The 20,938-nt window shown below is 38.0% G+C and overlaps 1 protein-coding gene across 1 annotated transcript in view; it reads left to right on the top strand.

Annotated features, from left to right (window-relative positions):
* The window catches only part of LOC110452851 (protocadherin Fat 4-like), a 39,899-nt gene that overhangs the window by 674 nt on the left and 18,287 nt on the right, over positions 1-20,938 (top strand). Inside the window, exons 2-6 of the mRNA XM_021501563.1 lie at positions 11,954-12,034; positions 13,443-13,610; positions 14,028-14,103; positions 16,033-16,202; positions 19,777-19,941. Of these exons, the coding sequence (XP_021357238.1) occupies positions 11,954-12,034; positions 13,443-13,610; positions 14,028-14,103; positions 16,033-16,202; positions 19,777-19,941 (660 nt within the window). The remainder of the gene's footprint in view (positions 1-11,953; positions 12,035-13,442; positions 13,611-14,027; positions 14,104-16,032; positions 16,203-19,776; positions 19,942-20,938) is intronic.

Here is a 20,938-nt window from a genome sequence, read left to right as displayed (position 1 = left end):
CTTAAATGAGGATGAGTTTGTTGTCAAAATGTGTTGATTGATTCTGTATTTTCCTTCTTCTTGTTCGTTTTCTACCTACCTTTCAATTTATGTAATCTGATATTTTGTAATTCCTAGTTTTTTTTCATTCACTTTATCTATATTATCATCACTACTATCTTCTAGTTCACGTATAGTTGTATGCATGTTAAGTTTGTCATTTAATCTCTAAAGTCAAAAAGATAACGTGGGTAGGGAGACTTTATACAAGTCCTAGTAAATGGTAAATTATACTTAAAACTTCTGTTGGTGATAACATCTTGGCTAACTGTGTGAATTAATATATGTCATTATGTCACAAAAATTGTGAGAATCTATATTGGAAAGATCTTATAAAATAACACTATCAATCACCAGATAAATTGGCCAAAACACCAGCATGGTATAATAATGTAATTAAAGTAAATAATCAGAGTATTTTTTATCGGGATTGGTACAATAAGGGAATTATTATTATTAGCGACTTAATCAATAAAGACACCAATTTGTTTTACTCTTTTCAGGAATTTCAACAGGTCTTTGGTATAAATACAAACTTAATTAATTACCAAGGACTTTTTTTCAGCTATTCGAAAACATATACAGAAACAAGATTTACCATGTCCTATCTATCCTTTCATAACAATTAATTTAGAAATACTTTTCCGCAGTAAAAAAAGGGCAAAATATTTTTTATTATTTACTGATTAAAAATAATACAATATCCACTGGAAGAAAAAAATGGGATGACGTTTTTAATTTTGACAATGAAACATGGAGGAAAATATATAAAATATCTTTTCATATAACCAAAAATTCAAAATTACAGTGGCTTCAATACAGAATCAATCAACACATTTTGACAACAAACTCATTCTTATTTAAGGCAGAAATAGCTGATGGTCCTTATTGTAACTCATGTAAAACTGATGTTGAAACAATAGAACATACCCTATGGGAATGTGATAAGGTGCAGGTTATGTTACAAAATTTTGAGTTTTCATTAGATGCTTTAATGATACCTTTTGCTTATAATAAGGAGACTTTTATCTTTGGACTATATAATCAAGATGGAATAAGAACACCAATAGACAGTACAATTATTTTGATTATGAAACAATATATTTATTCAGCAAGATGCCTTTGCTAGTCATACATATAGATATTTACTATTGATTGCCTGACATCTCTCTCTCTCTCTCTCTCTCTCTCTCTCTATGTTTTGTCCATCCTTTTTTTCATCCTCTGTCTATTTTTCTTTTTATTAACCTTTCCTTTTCTGCTTTCCTTATACAAATGTAATGTAAATGTAAACATTTGAAAAATGTATTGAAATGACAATCAATAATTGTTTGTGTGAAAGTGGAAGCAAGGTAAGTGTGTGTGAGATTTTTAGCAATTACAAATGTACTTTGCATTGTATAAAACAATTCTGAAAATAAAACAAATACAAAAAAAGAAAAAAAACCTTAACATGTAACATTTTTAAATCCCCATTAATTGCTTTATGAAGGAAGCTGTATGGTGTTGTTCATTTAAGTGTCGCCAAATTTTATTTAGACTACCTAACAATGCCAAATGAAAGGTCATACGCATCTTTCTTCTGTATTTCATGCATTTTTCCATTGACTATTCTTTAAGCCATTTGTAACGCTATTGGCACCAACATCTTTCCTGAAAGAATTTTCGCTCATACTTGTTTTTTAAATTTCCATTGATCTGTTCTTGAGATATGACGAGGTAATCGGATTTAAGTAGAACAAAATTAAACAGCGAAGTAAAAAAAACATCTTGAAAACTGCTCAACGGAAAACTAAAATATTTATAGTTTCAATAGCATCATCATTGACTTCATGAGAATTTACACACAAAAACATATGGAAATGCGTGAAATATAGAAGAAACAAGTTTTTTACCTTTAATTTGGCAGGGGGCTGTATGTATTTAGTAATACGTCGGCATGTGGGACAATGCTGTGACCTCCTCCCCTCCCCACCTGGTCAGATGGTTGGTTTATTATATGCATTATACTTTAGTTTACAAGAATAACAACTCATCTTAATTGAATAGTACAAAGGCTACTTTCGACAAGCACAAGTAAATAAATGTCAACGCTCATTTCCTGGTCTAACGATCAGCGTCTCATTGATAACTTTACCTTATAATTATTTGATTTCCGTGCGTTTGAGTGTCAATATGACGCTAATCTATCAGAAAACGTCAGCTTTTGTTACAATACATATTCAGAGGAACCTGTGTTATGTATGTCTGGACGCTTGGGGTACAAAGGCCAAGTTCATAAAGTCTACATGTCCAAGTACGGTTCAGAATATAGGCACGTCTACTGAAAATTAGTCCATGTTTTGTGAAAAATATATATTTACATACACTGTAATATTGAAAACTACGGCATCTGACTAGTACTGTTTATCATGTCGGGTTGTAGTGATATATCATTAAAAACAAATATACAAACTCGTACAAAAATATGATGTATTTCTTGTTTCTTATCTAATATCAGAGAAAATTACAACTATTCCCGAGGAAGTCACGCTCCCTCGGTAAAACTAACCCCTCGGTAGTCACGCTCCCTTTGAAAAACTATCTCCCCTCGGTAGTCTCGCTCCCTTTGTAAAACTATCCCTCGGGTAGTCACGCTCCCTCGGTAAAATTATCCCCCAGATGTCACGCAACCTTGGTAAAACTATCCCCCCGGTAGTCACGCTCCCTCGGTAAAACTATCCCCTCGATAGTCACGCTCCCTTTGTAAAACTATCCCCCAGGTAGTCACGCTCCCTTGGTAAAACTATCCCCCAGGTAGTCACGCTCCCTTGGTAAAACCATCCCCCAGGTAGTCACGCTCCACCGGAAAAACTATAACCCAGATGTCATGCACCCTCGGTAAAACTATCCCCCAGGTAGTCACGCTCCATCGGTAATACTATCCCCCAGGTAGTAACGCTCCCTCGGTAAAACTATCCCCCAGGTAGTCACGCTCCCTCGGTAAAACTGTCCCCGAGGTAGTCACGCTCCCTCGGTAAAACTATCCCCCAGGTAGTCACGCTCCTTTGGTAAAACTATCCCACAGATAGTCACGCTCCTTCGGTAATACTATCTCCGAGGTAGTTACGCTCCCTCGGTAAAACTATCCCCGAGGTAGTCACGATCCATCGGTAAAACTATCCCCCAGGTAGTCACGCTCCCTCGGAAAACCTTCCCCCAAGTAGTCACGCTCCCTCGGTAAAACTATCCCCCAAGTAGTCACGCTCCCTCGGAAAAACTATCCCCCAGGTAGTCACGCGACCTCGGTAAAACTATCCCCAGGTAGTCACGCTCCCTTGGTAAAACTATCCCCCAGGTAGTCACGCTCCCTCGGAAAAGCTATCTCCCAGATGTCACGCGACCTCGGTAAAACTATCTCCCAGATGTCACGCGACCTCGGTAAAACTATCCTCCAGGTAGTCACGCTCCCTTGGTTAAACTATCCCCGAGGTAGACAGGCTCCCCCGAAAAACTATAACCAGATGTCACGCAACCTTGGTAAAACTATCCCCCAGTTAGTCACGCTCCCTCGGAAAAACTATCCCCCAGATGTCACGCACCCTCGGTAAAACTATCCCCCAGGTAGTCACGCTCCCTCGGTAAAACTATCCCCCAGGTAGTCACGTTCCTTTGGTAAAACTATCCCCCAGGTAGTCACGCTCCCTCGGAAAAACTATAACCCAGATGTCACGCTCCCTTGGTAAAACTATTTCACAGGTAGTCACGCTCCCTCGGTAATACCATCTCCGAGGTAGTCACGCTCCCCTCGGTAAAACTATCCCCAGATGTCACGCTCCCTTTGTAAAACTATCCCTGAGGTAGTCACGCTCCCTCGGTAAAATCCCCAGATGTCACGCTCCCTTTGTAAAACTACAACCCAGATGTCACGCTCCCTCGGTAAAACTATCCACCAGGTAGTCACGCTCCCTTGGTAAAACTACAACCCAGATGTCACGCTCCCTTGGTAAAACTATCCCCGAGGTAGTCACGCTCCCTTGGTAAAACTATCCCCCAGGTAGTCACGCTCCCTCGGTAAAAATATCCCCTAGGTAGTCACGCTTCCTTGGTAAAACTGTTCCCCAGATGTAACGCTCCCTCGGTAAAACTATCCTCCAGGTAGTCACGCTCCCTCGGTAAAAATATCCCCTAGGTAGTCACGCTTCCTTGGTAAAACTGTTCCCCAGATGTAACGCTCCCTCGGTAAAACTATCCTCCAGGTAGTCACGCTCCCTCGGTAAAAATATCCCCTAGGTAGTCACGCTTCCTTGGTAAAACTGTTCCCCAGATGTAACGCTCCCTCGGTAAAACTATCCTCCAGGTAGTCACGCTCCCTCGGTAAAAATATCCCCTAGGTAGTCACGCTTCCTTGGTAAAACTGTTCCCCAGATGTAACGCTCCCTCGGTAAAACTATCCTCCAGGTAGTCACGCTCCCTCGGTAAAACTATCCTCCAGGTAGTCAAGTTCCCTCGGTAAAACTATCCCCCAGATAGTCACGCTCCCTCGGTAAAACTATCCCCCAGATGCCACGCACCCTCGGTAAAACTATCTCACAGGTTGTCACACTCCCTTTGTAAAAGTATCCCCCCAGGTAGTCACGCTCCCTCGGTAAAACTATCCCCGAGGTAGTCACGCTCCCTCAGTAAAACTATCTCCGAGGTAGTCACGCTCCCTCGGTAAAACTATCCCCCAGGAAAATGCTATTGAATATTTATTACGTAAAAGCCAAAATGCAAGTTTTCTTGTAAGGCTCAATCTTTCACGGGATCCTCGCGCTCCTGAGAGTGTAGCGTAATGATATCTGGGATTGATAACCTTAGGATGTACACCTCTGAGAAGTCAAAAATCTTCATGCATTCAACTTTTATTTCATATGCATTTTTGGAAAAAAGATTTTATGGCATAGTAGAAAATGCACAACATATGTATAAATTAATAAATATGTAAGATCTACCTCTAGGGCTTTCTGTCTTTTAGAGCTTGATGTGTACTTGTCACCGTTGGTTGCATGACGTCATCAATGTTTGCATAGTCAGCAATTTCAGTGACGCAATCAATTAACAATCATAGTGACGTCACACACAATACTAGAACAAAGAAAACATATACATACAATACATTGTTAAAAACCTTGTGCATTCAAGCTGGGTTTGGAGGCTTTAATAGAAAAAAAATTACATTTTCTTGCAACTGTATCGTCGCTATTCAGTTTGTAAATAGGTAACACATACAAATCATATTTAGAACATTGATGCATATATTTGCTAACATTTAAAAATCTTAGTTTATTCAAATTGTCAATTTTATTTTCCGACATGATATACTTCGCCTGATCCCTCTAAATCGTGTAAAAAGAGAATCACAATAGCCTAAACATATCCGGATTTCCGTCTGGTTTGGTAGTTACTATATACTTCCAGTTTGGTTTGAGAGAAGAAGCGTCAGTTTCTATAATTTTTAATGTCATGAATTTACATAACCATAGAAACAAATTATCAAATAAAGAGATATTTTTGAGAATGTGTAGCAAAGCTAAACAGAATTGTAAAAATAGGACCGCGGTAACTCTATACTAGCTACTTCCGTGACGAAGGATTTTGGAAGCATAGCATTTCGACGTTACCATGACTTCAATTGTTCGTACATGTTACCGAAAAAGATATTATTTTAAATAATGTGATTTAGAAAATAAGACTGAAAAGAACCCAGCATTTAGACGCTTCGCTCGTTTCAGGCAATACCTGTTTTCAAAATGAATGATTCTGCCCAGCAACAGATTCAAGTATATTATAAAAAAAATCAATAACAGGTACATTTTGTATATATTAATATTTAATGTTATGATTCAATAATTATACTATACTATCGAAACAAATGTACGAGCTTCGCTCTCTCCGGGCCATGCCCGAGTCATATTACATGTGAAATTGATATAATATTTATATATATATAGTGATAAACAGTTTTAAATGTCCAGGTGACGGTAAAACTATAAATAAAACAAAACATGAAGACTAGTATAATCGGCCAGCGCTTTCGCCCACATTGGGGCTCTTTAGGCGATTTAGATTTATTTGTGACGTCATAAATGGAGTACACATACTTAAGATGTCAAAAATAATGACGTCACAAACAAAGCACAAATAATGCTAAAAAGATTACATGAATGTACTTGCATTAAATGCGTCAATGAATTATTTGGAAAAATGTATATTACAAATGCTCAAATGAATACATTGTTCAATAGTAAACCTTAAAAATATCTGATAGTAAAAATAGTTTCAAAGAACAATACGTAGTTCTTCCGAACATGTTAAACATACGTAATTTGTAAATTTCAAATTATAAGATGTGCTCGAAATTTCCCGCGTTCAGGCCCGGTTTTAGAATTTTAATAAACATGTTCTCTTTTATCTCTCTTCGATAGTATCTATTGCCATAATTTGGTATATTTGTAAAACTAAAAACTTGTCATTTGAACACTGATGAAAATGTTGTTAACTAATAAATTTCGTAAACCATCAGTTTTGGTTTGTTGACGATGGACTGCCATTCTTTGACGTAGTTCATTTCCAGTTTGACCTATGTAAAATTCCGACCAGCTCTTACAAATTACAACATATATTACATTTCTTGATTTGCATTCATACAAAGTCTCATTTTAAATGTTTACCATTTTTAAAAACAAACGAGTTACATTCAACATACTACATGTTCCACATCTCGGTTTCATACACTTTGTCACACTGTAATTTACATTTATTCTCTCATCAAATTTTGACTTGCACAATAAATGTTTCAGATTCCTTGGTTGTCTTTTGCAATTAGTTATTTTCCTTTCCTCCAAGACACGTTTCATTTTTTTGCTGTTCTTTAAAATTTGTTCGTGAAATTTCATAATTGGAAACATGTTAAAAGTTTTAGGGTTCAATGTTGTAACAAATGGTATATCCTTTTGACTTGTCTTGGCACTATTTGGATCGTTAACTGAAATCGGACACTTCTCTTTAGCTCTTTGAATACCGTTAGATATAATTTCGTCTGGATAGCATTGTTTTCTAAGATTATCTTCTAAATTATTTAATCGCTCCTCTAACTTACATTTATCACTGACTATGGTAACTAATCTAGATACCAAACAAAATGGTATGTAAACTTTGGTATGTTTGGTGTGACTGGAATGAAAGCAAAGATAATTCTGGGAATCTATTGGTTTGCAATACAAATCTGTGGAAATGTGTCCGTTTGTTAATCCTACCAAAACATCTAGAAAAGGAAGTTTATCATCACTTTCTTCCATATTATACGGAATATCCGAGTGTAAGGAATTTAACTCTGAATGCAAATCAGAGACATTCTTGTCCGCGGGCCAGATGATAAGACCATCATCTAAAAATCTCAAAAAAACCCTCGTTTTTTAAAACATCAGAAAATCCTTATCTGAACTCTGTTCTATTTTGTCATAAATAATCCCTTCTAAATATCCTAACACCAAAGTAGCATAAGTAGGGGCCACTTTATGAACCGTTGCCGTACCCTTACGTTGCTGATAATGGTTACCATTGAAATAAAAAAGTGTTTCTTTCTAGAACAATATTGAGAGCGCTTATTATAAATTCTTTATTAATCTTCCGTCGACATAGTCCCGATATCTCTGTAACCAATGTTTTACAGCCGTTATACCTTAATCATGTGGTATATTAGTATAAAGGCCAACTACATCAAAAGAGACCAATTTGGAACCAATTGTCACTGTCTCTGGTAAACGGGATAAAAAGTCAAAATCGTCCTGTATGAAACTTTTAACAGTTGGACATAGTGGTTTCAAGATGAAACCAAGAAAATAATCTGGACAAAATATTCAAACGTATTCTGAATTCTGATCCGTAGTAGCATTGGACATTATTTTACTCTCATGTATCTTAGGAAGTCCATAAAAATAACTCGTCCGAAACGAAAAATTTGTGAGGTAATCTATCTCCTCATCCATTAAATATATATGATATATAATATATAAAGAAAAAATCTCTACAACGAGTCTTTAGTACTGTTTAGGAGATTCTTCAGACTTCTAGAAGAGATTTGTTCTGGAAATGGTCAAAACAAAACAACTCACGTAGAATCACATATAAATTGTCAATATCACGTTTATCTATCAGAAAACGTCAGCTTTTGTTACAATACACATTCAGTGGAACGTTTTGAATTATTTTTGAATCATTTTTGAATTGTGTCTGAAGAATCCCCTAGAAGAGATAAAAATACGAAAGTTCTAAAGACTTGTTGTTGAGAATTTTCTTTATATATTATTTCTTCGTTCGTAAGGATCATTTTTCTGCTTTTATAATACATTAATAGAATCTTTTATCCCCTTGTGGGTGAGACAGGGTAATCTCAACACGAGGGGTAAGATTCTTAAGTTGTCAAACACGAGGCTTGCCGAGTGTTTGACAGCTTAAGAATCTTACCCCGAGGGTTGAGATCACCCTGTATCACTCCCAAGGGGTGAATGATTATTTTCTCTTACCCTGTTTACCCTCTTATGTATTTTATATAGACGTTGCATCAATGCAAGACAATGTTGATGTGATGCGGTTTAATTGTCGACGTGACGTCATTGCATTGTTGCCGTGACGTCATGGTATTGTTGCTATGACGTCATACAATTGCTGAGAACGTGCAGAGAACACGTGTAGCTTGTCTCAACCCTAGGGTGAGATAAGAAAATCTCACACCAGTAAAATGGTGGATATCCCTGTCCAGGGTAAGAGAAATATATATATGTGTGTTCGTTTTTGTGCTATGATTGGTCAAAGATACCAATTCAGGAAAATATTAGAACAAAATAACAACCATTAATTACAAGATGACCATATTCTATTGCAGCAATATTGTTTTTTTTTTGTCTTTTTTCCCCATGGATGTATTTTTCACACAAAACATGGACTAATTTTCAGCAGACGTGCCTATATTCTGAACCGTGAACATTTAGACTCTTTTTTCATCTTCATTTGAATGACTTCCTCCGTCGATACCGACGATTACGGAAGTAGGGTCGTTATGCTATTGTGCGTAAAGTGTTTTTTTTTTTTTTTTTTTTTTTTTTTTTTTTTTTTTTTGCTATAGGATAAAAACAGGTTAAAAGCAGTGAGTGAGTGTTAGGTATGTTGTATTTTTTGTATATGTTCAATTATGTTGTATGTGGTGCATGCCCTGAATTCTGCTAGTGTATTTGATTCAATTATTGTTGTGGGTAGGAGGTTCCATTGTATTATGGTATATGGAAAGAATGAGTGTCTGTATTTGTCTTTGGATGTGTAGATATGTCTGTAACTACGGTCGTGTCCTTGACGTGTTCTGGTGTCTGCCGGGATGAGATTGTTAGTGTGTATTGTTACTTGTTGGTGTATTATTTTGTAGAGAAGAATAATACGTGTTCTTGTTCTGCGTGTGTGTAGTGTTGGCCATTGCAAGTTGTATAACATGTCTGTGACTGAGCTTGTGTTATGGTATTTGTTTAGGACATATCATGCTGCTCTTCATTGTACTTTTTCTAATTGGTTTATGTTATTTGTATAATGTGGGTCCCAAACTGAAGAGCAGTTTTCGAGTTTTGGTCTTAAAATGGCCTTGTTTGCATGTTCTTTTATGTGTGGTGAATTTATTTTCAGGTTGCGTTTCAGAAAGCCTAGTGATTTATTTGCAATTGATGTGATGTCGTTAATGTGTTTGTCCCATTTTAAGTTGTTTTGAAGTGTGATGCCTAGATATTTGTTTGAAGTTACATATTCTAGTGTATGGTCATGGAGTGTGTATTGGTGTTTAATTTGTGTGCGTTTTGGTGATATAGTGAGTATGGTGCATTTGTCCGGATGGAATTTCATGAGCCAGGCCTCTTCCCATTTTACTGGCTGCATCTAAATCTGCTTGTAGTTTTGACGTGTCGTCTTTGTTGTTGATTGTTTTGTATAGTATGCTGTCATCTGCGATAAGTCTTAGTGTACTGTGTGATATGTATTCGGGGAAGTCGTAGATGTATATGAGGAAGAGGACTGGTCCCAAACAGGTTCCGTGGGGCACTCCAGATGTTAATGGGATTTTGTCGGAGTGTTTGCCCTCAAGTACTACTGTTTGAGTGCGTTGTGATAGGAGGTCTGTTATCCATGTTATTGTGGTTCCGGTGATGCCGTAATAGTTTAGCTTGTACTGTAGGTGTTTGTGTGGGACTTTGTCGAAGGCTTTGGCAAAATCCATTATGATAATGTCTGTTTGTTTGTTGTTGTTGTGGTTCTGTGCGAGGTCTTGTATGAATGTAATGAGTTGTGTTTCGCAAGATCTTGATGTGCGGAAGCCATGTTGTAGGTCGTGCAGTATTTTGTTGTCTTCTAAGTGTTTCATAGTTTGTGATGATGTGTTCTAGGAGTTTGCATGCGATGCATGTGAGTGATATTGGGTTGTATTTGGGTTGTATTTGTCTCCTTTTTTGTATATGGGGTTTACGTTGGCATGTTTCCAGTCCTTGGGTAATGTTCCTGTACTAAGTGATGTTTGGAATATTTTTGTTAGTATAGTTGCTGTGATATCCTTGAGTTCTTTTAATATTCTGCCGTGTATATGGTCTGGGCCTGTTGCTTTGTGTGGGTTAATGTTATTTAGTAGTTTGTCGACTTCTTGGCATGTAATGCGTATATCTGGCATGGGTGAATGAGGTGATATTTCTTTGTCAGGTATTGTTGTGTTTTGTTCTGGTGTTAAGGCGTCTTGGAACTGTTCATTTAGTGTGTTTACCTTTGTTTCTGGGTCTGTTGTGAGGTGGCCGTTTTTACGTAGTGCTATGATGTCTGTGTCTCTTTTTTGTGGTTTTAATGAAAGAGAAGTTTTTTTTTTGGGTTGTATTTGTTCCTTGTGTTGGGGTCTTCAGGTTCGCCTATTGGTAGGTCTGTGATCATCTTCTCAATGTATTATAGGTATGCATTGCGTGTTTGTTTTCGCACTTTAGCTTTTACTGTTTTGTATGTGTGGATAAGTTTGTGATTTGTCCTTGATTTGTGGTGGAGGCGTTTAGACTTGTTTGTGAGGCGGCGAGGTGAGTTGTTCATCCAGGGTAGTCTGTGTTTGTATGTTAGTGATTCTATTGGAATGCTTTTTTTCTGTAGATGTGTGGAGTGTTGTTTTGAAACTTGCCCAAAGGTCTTCTTTGGTTGGATGTTCTAGGTCCTGAAAGTTGTTATTTAGATTAGTGGGGTCTTTCCTGATGTTGTCTCAGTTTGCTTTGTTATATAAGTTAATGGTACTAGGTGGTTTGCGTGTTTTTTGTAGTCTAATGTCTGCTTCTGTAATGACTCATTGAGCTTGGCCTTTGTACCTCAAGTGTCCAGACATAACACTGGTTCCTTTGAATGTGTATTGTAACAAAAGCTGCTGAATTGTTCTTTTTCTTTTTATAAAAAAATTACAGTTACGCTCACGTTCGCTCTTTGCACCCCTGGAATATGTCGAAGCGTTGAAGGCTCAGTGTGCACCACCTTGTTGATGAGACAAGAATACTGGTTCGATCCTTTGATGTACATCAAAAGAATCTCGCGGTCACGTAACGGTAATATTGACAGGCTTTGAAGTCGGGTGTCTCTCCTTTGTAATCATCAAAGGACAGAACTCAGCCTAGCGATTGGTCATTTTTGTTTTACCTGACACCAATCAAACAGCTATCTTCGTGCCCTCAATTTTGCTATGACATATTCAAGGGGTGTAGAGAGCGAAAGTGAGCGTAACCCCTGGATATCGATAATGTAATCTTCTATGTTTATTGCATATATTGGCATTTGCTTTCAAATTACTATAAAACAAATATGTTCAAATACATTGTATTGAAATTGATTTGGGTATATGTACCAGGTGCTGACTGCCCAGCTGGTACGACTATAGTTGGTGAAACTACTCCTTCTACTAGATGGCAATCAGACTTTGGAGCAACAGGTAAGTTCAACTTAGTTTATCGCATTTTATGATTTCTTCTGACACCATGTATACTCATAACCAACCACGGCAAGTAACAAGATAACTGCAATTTAGGCATCACTACCTATGGAGCAAGTGCCACTGGATGTGAACTGAGTCTGTGCTTTACGGAAACCTCGATATTCCTGAGAAGACATTATACTTTATTGCATAGCATGATTTCTACGGAACTTAAATTAAAAAGTCAAACTAATTTCAAACAGGTGTTCGTGGTCATTATACAATGTGGTGCTGACATAGTATGACATGCGCCTGTAACTACCGTTACAATGTGGTGCTGACATAGTATGACAGGCGCCTGTCACTACCGTTACAATTGCCCGATTAAACGCCTGTGAAGTGGTCAATGAAATGCCCTCTCATAATACGTTAGTCTCAACAAGTGTTGTTACGAATTCTGGGGTTCAGCCCTTTCTTGATTATAAATCCTAATAAATGCCCATTTAATGGAATATTAGTGAAAATCCACCAGCAAAGGACTACGTATGGTTTGGGCGTGTTTTGGCCCCCAAATGCATCAAAATTCAAAACCTTTAAATGAACTTTGAAAAGACTGTTTCTTTTATTTTAAATACTTCCCAAACAGTGACATGAAGATATTTATTTGTATTTCTAATTATTGTTGCCATGGTCAAATTTGCATAAATTAGAAAAAAAAGAATACTCAGTGTATTTTGTCATATTTTGCGTAGTTTTTTCTCCTGGAAACTGTAAAGCGCATGCTTGAACAATCTCAAAATCAAAGGATAATGTGCAGGCATCTGTAATACATCTTTAGGAGAAATATATAAAGTTTGTTCAAGAATGCGCTCTATGGTAAAAACCTGTCAAAATTTACCGCGTATTCAAATTTCATTAATTTATGCAAATATTAACTGGTTACTATGGCAGCCATAATTGAAAACCTATATAATGTTAACATAATAGCACCCGGGTATTCAAAATTAAAGAAACAGTCATTTGAAAGTTCTAACGAGATTTTTAATTTTGATGGATTTGGGGGCCAAAAAAGGCCCAAACAATACATATTTAAAGGAAGTTTGTGTTACTATAACGTCCCAGGTTTCTGTACACTTCTAGAGTATATATTCTGATGCCAACAACAGTAGAGGATATAACTTTACGGACGATGCGCGACGCATGACGACAGAAGAAGGGTTTCCGGTTAGGTCAAATGAGTGCCTTGGGTGACATTAAGGATCAAATGACGAGGTGTACATTTCATGGACTTTCATCACAAAAGTTAAATGACTAACATTTGGCAAATACATGTAGGCTCTCAGACATAACCTGTAGCATTGTGGTAAGATGGCACCACAACCACACCGCTACGTGTATATCACACACGAGTATCGTTGTTTCCTAGGTATGAGCCTGCTGGTAGCAGACGAGGCGGTCACCTGTACCTGTGGGGTGGTTTACGCATGGGAGTATTTTTCCAAAAGTGTTAACCCCGTAAGTTTTCAAATTTGGAGAGAGACTGGTACGACAGGAGTCTATGAATTAATTGGACAACACCTCGATACACCAGCATGTAAGTAACGAGATTAATCACACTATACAACCATCATGTTTTAAACACATATATGTGGCATAATAGAAGGAAGACAAATAAGCGGCATTGTCTATAGGCCTTTCGCCCCTTCGGAGGTTCTTCAGAAGACTTGATTATGAAGAGTTGCATTACACAAGAATATATGAGCCAGCAATATTGCGACGTCAAAGAAGACATAAACAATATGAAAATGAACAAACATGTATGAAAAGCAAACGAATTCATTTTATTCGGCTAAAGCCTACTTGAGGCATGTTCATATACACAATATACTCAATTTTATTTCCTTATATGAAATAAGAAGTTTATTACACGCAGAATGTTGTTGCATTAACACAAATTATTTTGCTGTTGCTCTGAACAACCCCAACACGGTTACGACCGTTTCAATTTCAGCTACCGGTACGACGAACACGGCAACATTTGCATCGACCAATCGAATCCCCGTCGAACCGGGCGATATCATCGGCTGGTATGTATAAACTACACGGTGAATATTACTCCCGTGACGCAGGTCTTATAATACAGGGTTAAATATTACACACGGTGATTATCGTCATATAATACAGGGTTAAGTATTACACACGGTGAGTATCGTTATATAATACATGGTTAAGTATTACACACGGTGATTATCGTTATATGATACAGGGTTAGGTATTACACACGATGATTATTGTCATTAGTACAGGGTTAAGTATTACACACGGTGATTATCGTTAACGCTTTAACTTGATTTGAAGTCATCGTTTGTTATCTACTGATTGAATTGACAAATGCAAAACTTTGGTGCGAACAATTTAACGTCATTTTGTGATATATTTACATGACGTCACGATTCCGTCCTCGTTGCTTGTCATTGTTCTCATTGTCATTGTTTGTCGGTTCAAGTTTTCGGAAATTTAATTGAACAATGATGCTAAGATTGATAGAGAGGATGACCTGAGGATGCCAGGTAAGATAGATAGAGAGGATGACCTGAGTAAACCAGGTAAGATAGATAGAGAGGATGACCCGAGGAAACCACGTAAGTTAGATAGAGAGGATGACCTGATGTAACCAGGTAAGATAGATAGAGAGGATGACCTGAGGTAACCATGTAAGATAGATAGAGAGGATGACCCGAGGAAACCACGTAAGTTAGATAGAGAGGATAACCTGGGGTAACCACGTAAGATAGATAGAGAGGATGACCTGAGGTAACCAGGTAAGGTAGATAGAGAGGATTACCTGAGGTAACCAGGTAAGATAGATAGAGAGGATGACCCGAGGTAACCACGTAAGTTAGATAGAGAGGATGACCTGAGGTAACCAGGTAAGATAGATAGGATGACCTGAGGTAACCACGTAAGTTAGATAGAGAGGATAACCTGAGGTAACCAGGTAAGTTAGATAGAGAGGATGACCTAAGGTAACCACGTAGGATAGATAGGCAGGATAACCTGAGATAACCATGTAAGATAGAGATGATGACCCGAGGTAACCACATACGTTAGATAGAGAGGATGACCTGAGGTAACCACGTAAGATAGATAGAGAGGATAACCTTAGGTAACCACGTAAGATAGAGAGGATAACCTGAGGTAACAACGTTAGATAGATAGAGAGGATAACCTGAGATAACCATGTAAGATAGATAGAGAGCATGACCTTAGGTAACCACGTAAGATAGAGAGGATAACCAGAGCTAACCACGTAAGATTGATAGAGAGGATAACCTGAGGTAACCACATAAGATAATTAGAGAGGATAACCTGAGATATTCACGTAAGTTAGAGAGGGTAACCTGAGGTATTCACGAAAGTTAGAGAGGGTGACCTGAGTTAACAATATAACATGGGAAAGATGTAAGGACTTTATTTAATTATGGCACGGAATCTTTTCATTACCACTCAAAGTTATGTGTACCGCGGTTTGATCTTACTACGAATTTAGGTATATGGTTTTGTGAGCAGAGGGCAAATTGTAGATCACAAATTACTGTTCCGCACTCAGCAAAGTCTTCGACCATTTCCGTCAAGTCTACGCCCTCTAAAGGAAACCACGTAATGTTATCTTACTTTGAATGATCATGTTTTGTTGAGCAAAGTTTTCGTTCAGATAACCTTTAGTAACTGTTTTTCCAGAAAAAGGTCTTTTCCCCTTGTTTGAAAACTTTGACTTGACCGAAAATACTTCATCGTTCGATGTGTATAACATTAATAACTACAGTAAAACATGAATCAAATTGTTTAAATGACTAATATTATTGTTATTCAAGAATAGTTTCACGATATTAATAATAGGGAATTAGCCCCTATTGAAGTGATATTGAGACAACGACTTGATATTCAATATTAACGAGGAATCACGACACATTTAATGAAAATGTGAACTAAATCAGTTCCCGATGTACATACAGGTATTCTTCAGCTGCTTCCGTGGTTAGTTATAAAGATAACGGAGCAGCAGGTCCCGACCATCGTACGTCTACTACAGTTGGTGCTCTGGCAGTCGGGAATACCCACGACTGGAACGGCAACGCCCTGGTGAAAGGCAAACGGTTTGGATTCCATGCAAAGATACAGCCAGGTGAGCATTATTTCATTCTTAAGCCCAAATGTAAAGAACGCTCAACACCTATTTGATGAGTGTCATACACAGCCCACGAACCGTTGGCACTTCCGGGTTATATCTGTTTCATGTATGTGTGGAATCGTGATGACCATAGTTTCTTATGATTTCGCGAATCTTGTTGTTGACTTTCACTACGAAACGTGTATTTATTACACTCGCTGGCATTGTGTTTTGATGATGTGAATATTTTAGTCTTGTAAAACCTTTCTTTGATAAATGCTGGGTGTTTTAAAAATAACTGTCCTTTTGCTCGTTCCTATAGTCCTTCGGAATAAAATCAATTGTTATAATTCTTCTGTCAGCCTAGAGACAGTATAAAATGGAGATTATGTGTCTAGTTGTTGCTTATGTCAGTGATATATATTATGTGACAAAATTGGTGCCCCAGATAAAGGATTGATGGGTCATTGCGAGGCATGGCTTATTGAGGGATAAATGCGAAATGTAGAAACAGGAAATAGAAAATCAAAGAAGTATAGAAGATTAAGATATTTGTCTGGTGATGTGGGCTCTCCCGCTAATTATACTAACTTTACATCACTGCCTATTTATGTGAAATGCTGCCTTGCAAACATGCTTGTCATTTGTGATGATCAGTACGACCAGTTTCACTAGTATCTGTACTATCGAGCAGTGTAGAGCATGTCACAATGTCACAGTGGAAAGCAATACATTCATCTTGCATCTGAATAAACCCGGCTGCAGAAACAAGAATCTGTGGAACTCAACTCTTCCTTGCCTCTGACGTCATAAATATGCAACAGCAAAACCATAAGCAGTCATCGCACTTTCTTTGCTTAGACCTCAATATCAATATTCATGTGAAATAAATCTTTGCGCTGTTGGTATGATTTGCCTTTAACTGTTGGATGACTTGAATTTGTTATAAAGACGACAAAACACGGAACACCTACGTGGTGTTGCCATCAGTCAAGTCTAGGTGTGGTAATGTTTTATCTAAACAGAGGTCAACCTCCTTAGCGTCTGGGTGTGGTAATGCTTTACTTACTCAGAGGTCTTCCTCCTTAGCGTCTGGGTCTGGTTATGTTTTATTTAAACAGAGGTCTACCTCCTTAGCGTCTGGTTGTGGTAATGCTTTATTTAAACAGAGGTCTACTTCCTTAGCGTTTGGGTGTGGTAATGCTTTATTTATACAGAGGTCTACCTCCTTAGCGTCTGGGTGTGGTAATGTTTTATCTTAACAGAGGTCTACCTCCTTAGCTTGTGGGTGTGGTAATGTTTTATTTAACAGAGGTTTACCTCCTAAGCATCTGGGTGTGGTAATGTTTTATCTTAACAGAGGTCTACCTCCTTAGCGTCTGGGTGTGGTAATGATTTATCTAAACAGAGGTCAACCTCCTTAGCGTCTGGGTGTGGTAATGCTTTATTTACTCAGAGGTCTTCCTCCTTAGCGTCTGGGTCTGGTTATGTTTTATTTAAACAGAGGTCTACCTCCTTAGCGTCTGGTTGTGGTAATGCTTTATTTAAACAGAGGTCTACTACCTTAGCGCTTGGGTGTGGTAATGCTTTATTTATACAGAGGTCTACCTCCTTAGCGTCTGGGTGTGGTAATGTTTTATCTTAACAGAGGTCAACCTCCTTAGCTTGTGGGTGTGGTAATGTTTTATTTAACAGAGGTTTACCTCCTAAGCATCTGGGTGTGGTAATGTTTTATCTTAACAGGGGTCTACCTCCTTAGCGTCTGGGTGTGGTAATGATTTATCTAAACAGAAGTCTACCTCTTTAGAGTCTGGTTGTGGTAATGCTTTATCTAAACAGAAGTCTACCTCCATAGAGTTTAGGTGTGGTATTGCTTTATTTAAGCAGAGGTGTGGTCTTCCTCCTGAACGTCTGGGTGTGGTAATGATCTATCTAAACAGAAGTCTAACTCCTTAGAGTCTGGGTGTGGTAATGATTTATCTAAACAGTAGTCTACCTCCTTAGAGTCTCGGTGTGATAATGCTTTATCTAAACAGAAGTCGACCGCCGTATAGTATGGGTGTGGTGATGCTTTATCTAAACAGAAGTCTACCAACTTAGAGTCTGGTTGTGGTAATGCTTTATCTAAACAGAAGTCTACCTCCTTAGAGTTTAGGTGTGATAATGCTTTATCTAAACAGAAGTCTAACTCCTTAGAGTCTGGGCGTGGTAATGCTTTATCTAAACAGAAGTCTACCTCCTTAGAGTCTGGGTGTGGTAATTCTTTATCTAAACAGAAGTCTACCGCCGTATAGTATGGGTGTGGTAATGATTTATCTAAATAGAAGTCTACCTCCTTAGAGTCTGGGTGTGGTAATGCTTTAACTAAACAGAAGTCGACCGCCGTATAGTATGGGGGTAGTAATGCTTTATCTAAACAGAAGTCTACCTTCTTAGAGTCTGGGTGTGGTAATGATTTATCTAAACAGAAGTCTACCTCCTTAGAGTCTGGGGGTGGTAATGCTTTATCTAAACAGAAGTCTCCCTCCTTAGAGTCTGGGTGTGGTAATTCTTTATCTAAACAGAAGTCTACCGCCGTATAGTATGGGTGTGGAAATTCTTTATCTAAACAGAAGTCTACCTCCTTATAGTCTGGGTGTGGTAATGCTTTATCTAAACGGAAGTCGACCGCCGTATAGTATGGGTGTGTTAATGATTTATCTAAACAGAAGTCTACCTCCTTAGAGTCTGGGTGTGGTAATGGTTTATCTAAACAGAAGTCGACCGCCGTATAGGATGGGTGGGGTAATGCTTTATCTAAACAGAAGTCTACTGCCGTATAGTATGGGTGTGGTAATGCTTTATCTAAGCAGAAGTCTACCGCCGTATAGTATAGGTGTGGTAATGCTTTATCTAAACAGAAGTTTACCTTCTTAGAGTCTGGGTGTGGTAATGCTTTATCTAATCAGAAGTCGACCGCCGTATAGTATGGGTGTGGTAATGATTTATCTAAACAGAAGTCTACCGCCGTATAGTATGGGGGTGGTAATGCTTTATCTAAACAGAAGTCGACCGCCGTATAGTATGGGTGTGGTAATGATTTATCTAAATAGAAGTCTACCTCCTAAGCATCTGGGTGTGGTAATGTTTTATCTAAACAGAAGTCTACCTCCTTAGAGTCTGGGTGTGGTAATGCTTTATCTAAACAGAAGTCTACCTCCTTAGAGTATGGGTGTGGTAATGATTTATCTAAATAGAAGTCTGCCAACTTAGAGTCTGGGTGTGATAATGCTTTATCTAAACAGAAGTCTACCGCCTTAGATTATATAGAGCATGGAGCTATATGGTTATTTATTTCAAATTTACGATCCCTATCCTGGAGAACGGGAAGTGACAGGAAGGATAGGTTATGCCAACAACGTGAGTCCGAGTACGTGACATTACATGGATTCGACCTAGATTTATATCGCAGGAACAATAGATGACGCAAAAGACACATGCCCTTCTAAAACTCCTGGTCTTGTTTCAAGGTTTTAACCGATTAATCTCTTGTTTTCCTTGAGTAAAAGGTTGGAAAGGTCTGATGTTTCTATTTTTATTATTTCTGCAGGTTCTACCCCGACAATAACTAACCTGCCTACGTCGACCTCGATCAGCGACACCACGTCCACTGGTTTCCTGGTGTTTACGCTGACCGTGTATGATGATGACGGCGACACAGTGACCACCACTATGACGTCAGTGTCCACTGAGTTCGCATTTGACACTACAACACGTATGCCTTTTATTTTTTAATCTTTAATCTACATTTTGCATTCCCATTGTTGTTGTATTCTGGTATTTTGTTGAGTTGTGGTCTAAATAATCACAAACGATACAGAATATAGTATGACCAATTAACGATACTGGGTTATGCCCGTTATATTACAATGAAAAAGGTACATAGTCTGTAGAACATATATGTACATACATGTATAATCTCCGTGATGAGGGCCTTGGCTGGTAGTTCCCTGACACGAGTATATCGAATCAAATTAGACGCCTTACTGATATATCTTATTACTTCCGTAATATATACTGACTAGGCCTAACATATACTGACTAGGCCTAACATATACTGACTAGGTCTAACATATTCTGACTAGGCCTGACATATACTGACTAGGCGTAACATATACTGAAAATGCCTAACATATAATGACTAGGCCTAACATATACTGACTAGGCCTAACGTATACTGCCTAGGACTAACATTTAATGACTAGGCCTAACAAATACTGACTAGGCTTAACATATACTGACTAGGACTAACATATACTGACTATGCCTAACATATACTGCCTAGTACTAACATATAATGACTAGTCCTAACATATACTGACTAGGCCTAACATATACTGACTAGGCCTAACATATACTGCCTAGGACTAACATATAATGACTAGGCCTAACATATACTGACTAGGCCTAACATATAATGACTAGGCCTAATATATACTGACTAGGCCTAACATATAATGACTAGGCCTAACATATAATGACTAGGCCTAACATATACTGACTAGGCCTAACATATACTGACTAGACCTAACATATATATAATACACTTCTACATTGATGTACAGAAAATAATATTATCACCTACTTTTGCCACCTGTTAAATAAGAGCGGAACAATATTTCATTTTTTGATTATTGCGCAAACTAGTTAAAACATGATGTTTACGTCAAGTCATTTGGAGGTGGGGATACATGTCTTATCTAATACTGAAA

This window comes from Mizuhopecten yessoensis, unplaced genomic scaffold, assembly GCF_002113885.1.
Source record: "Mizuhopecten yessoensis strain PY_sf001 unplaced genomic scaffold, ASM211388v2 scaffold6919, whole genome shotgun sequence".
NCBI lineage: Eukaryota > Metazoa > Mollusca > Bivalvia > Pectinida > Pectinidae > Mizuhopecten > Mizuhopecten yessoensis.
Note: the sequence above shows the minus strand (reverse complement) of the source record. Positions and strands in the feature narration are given on the sequence as shown.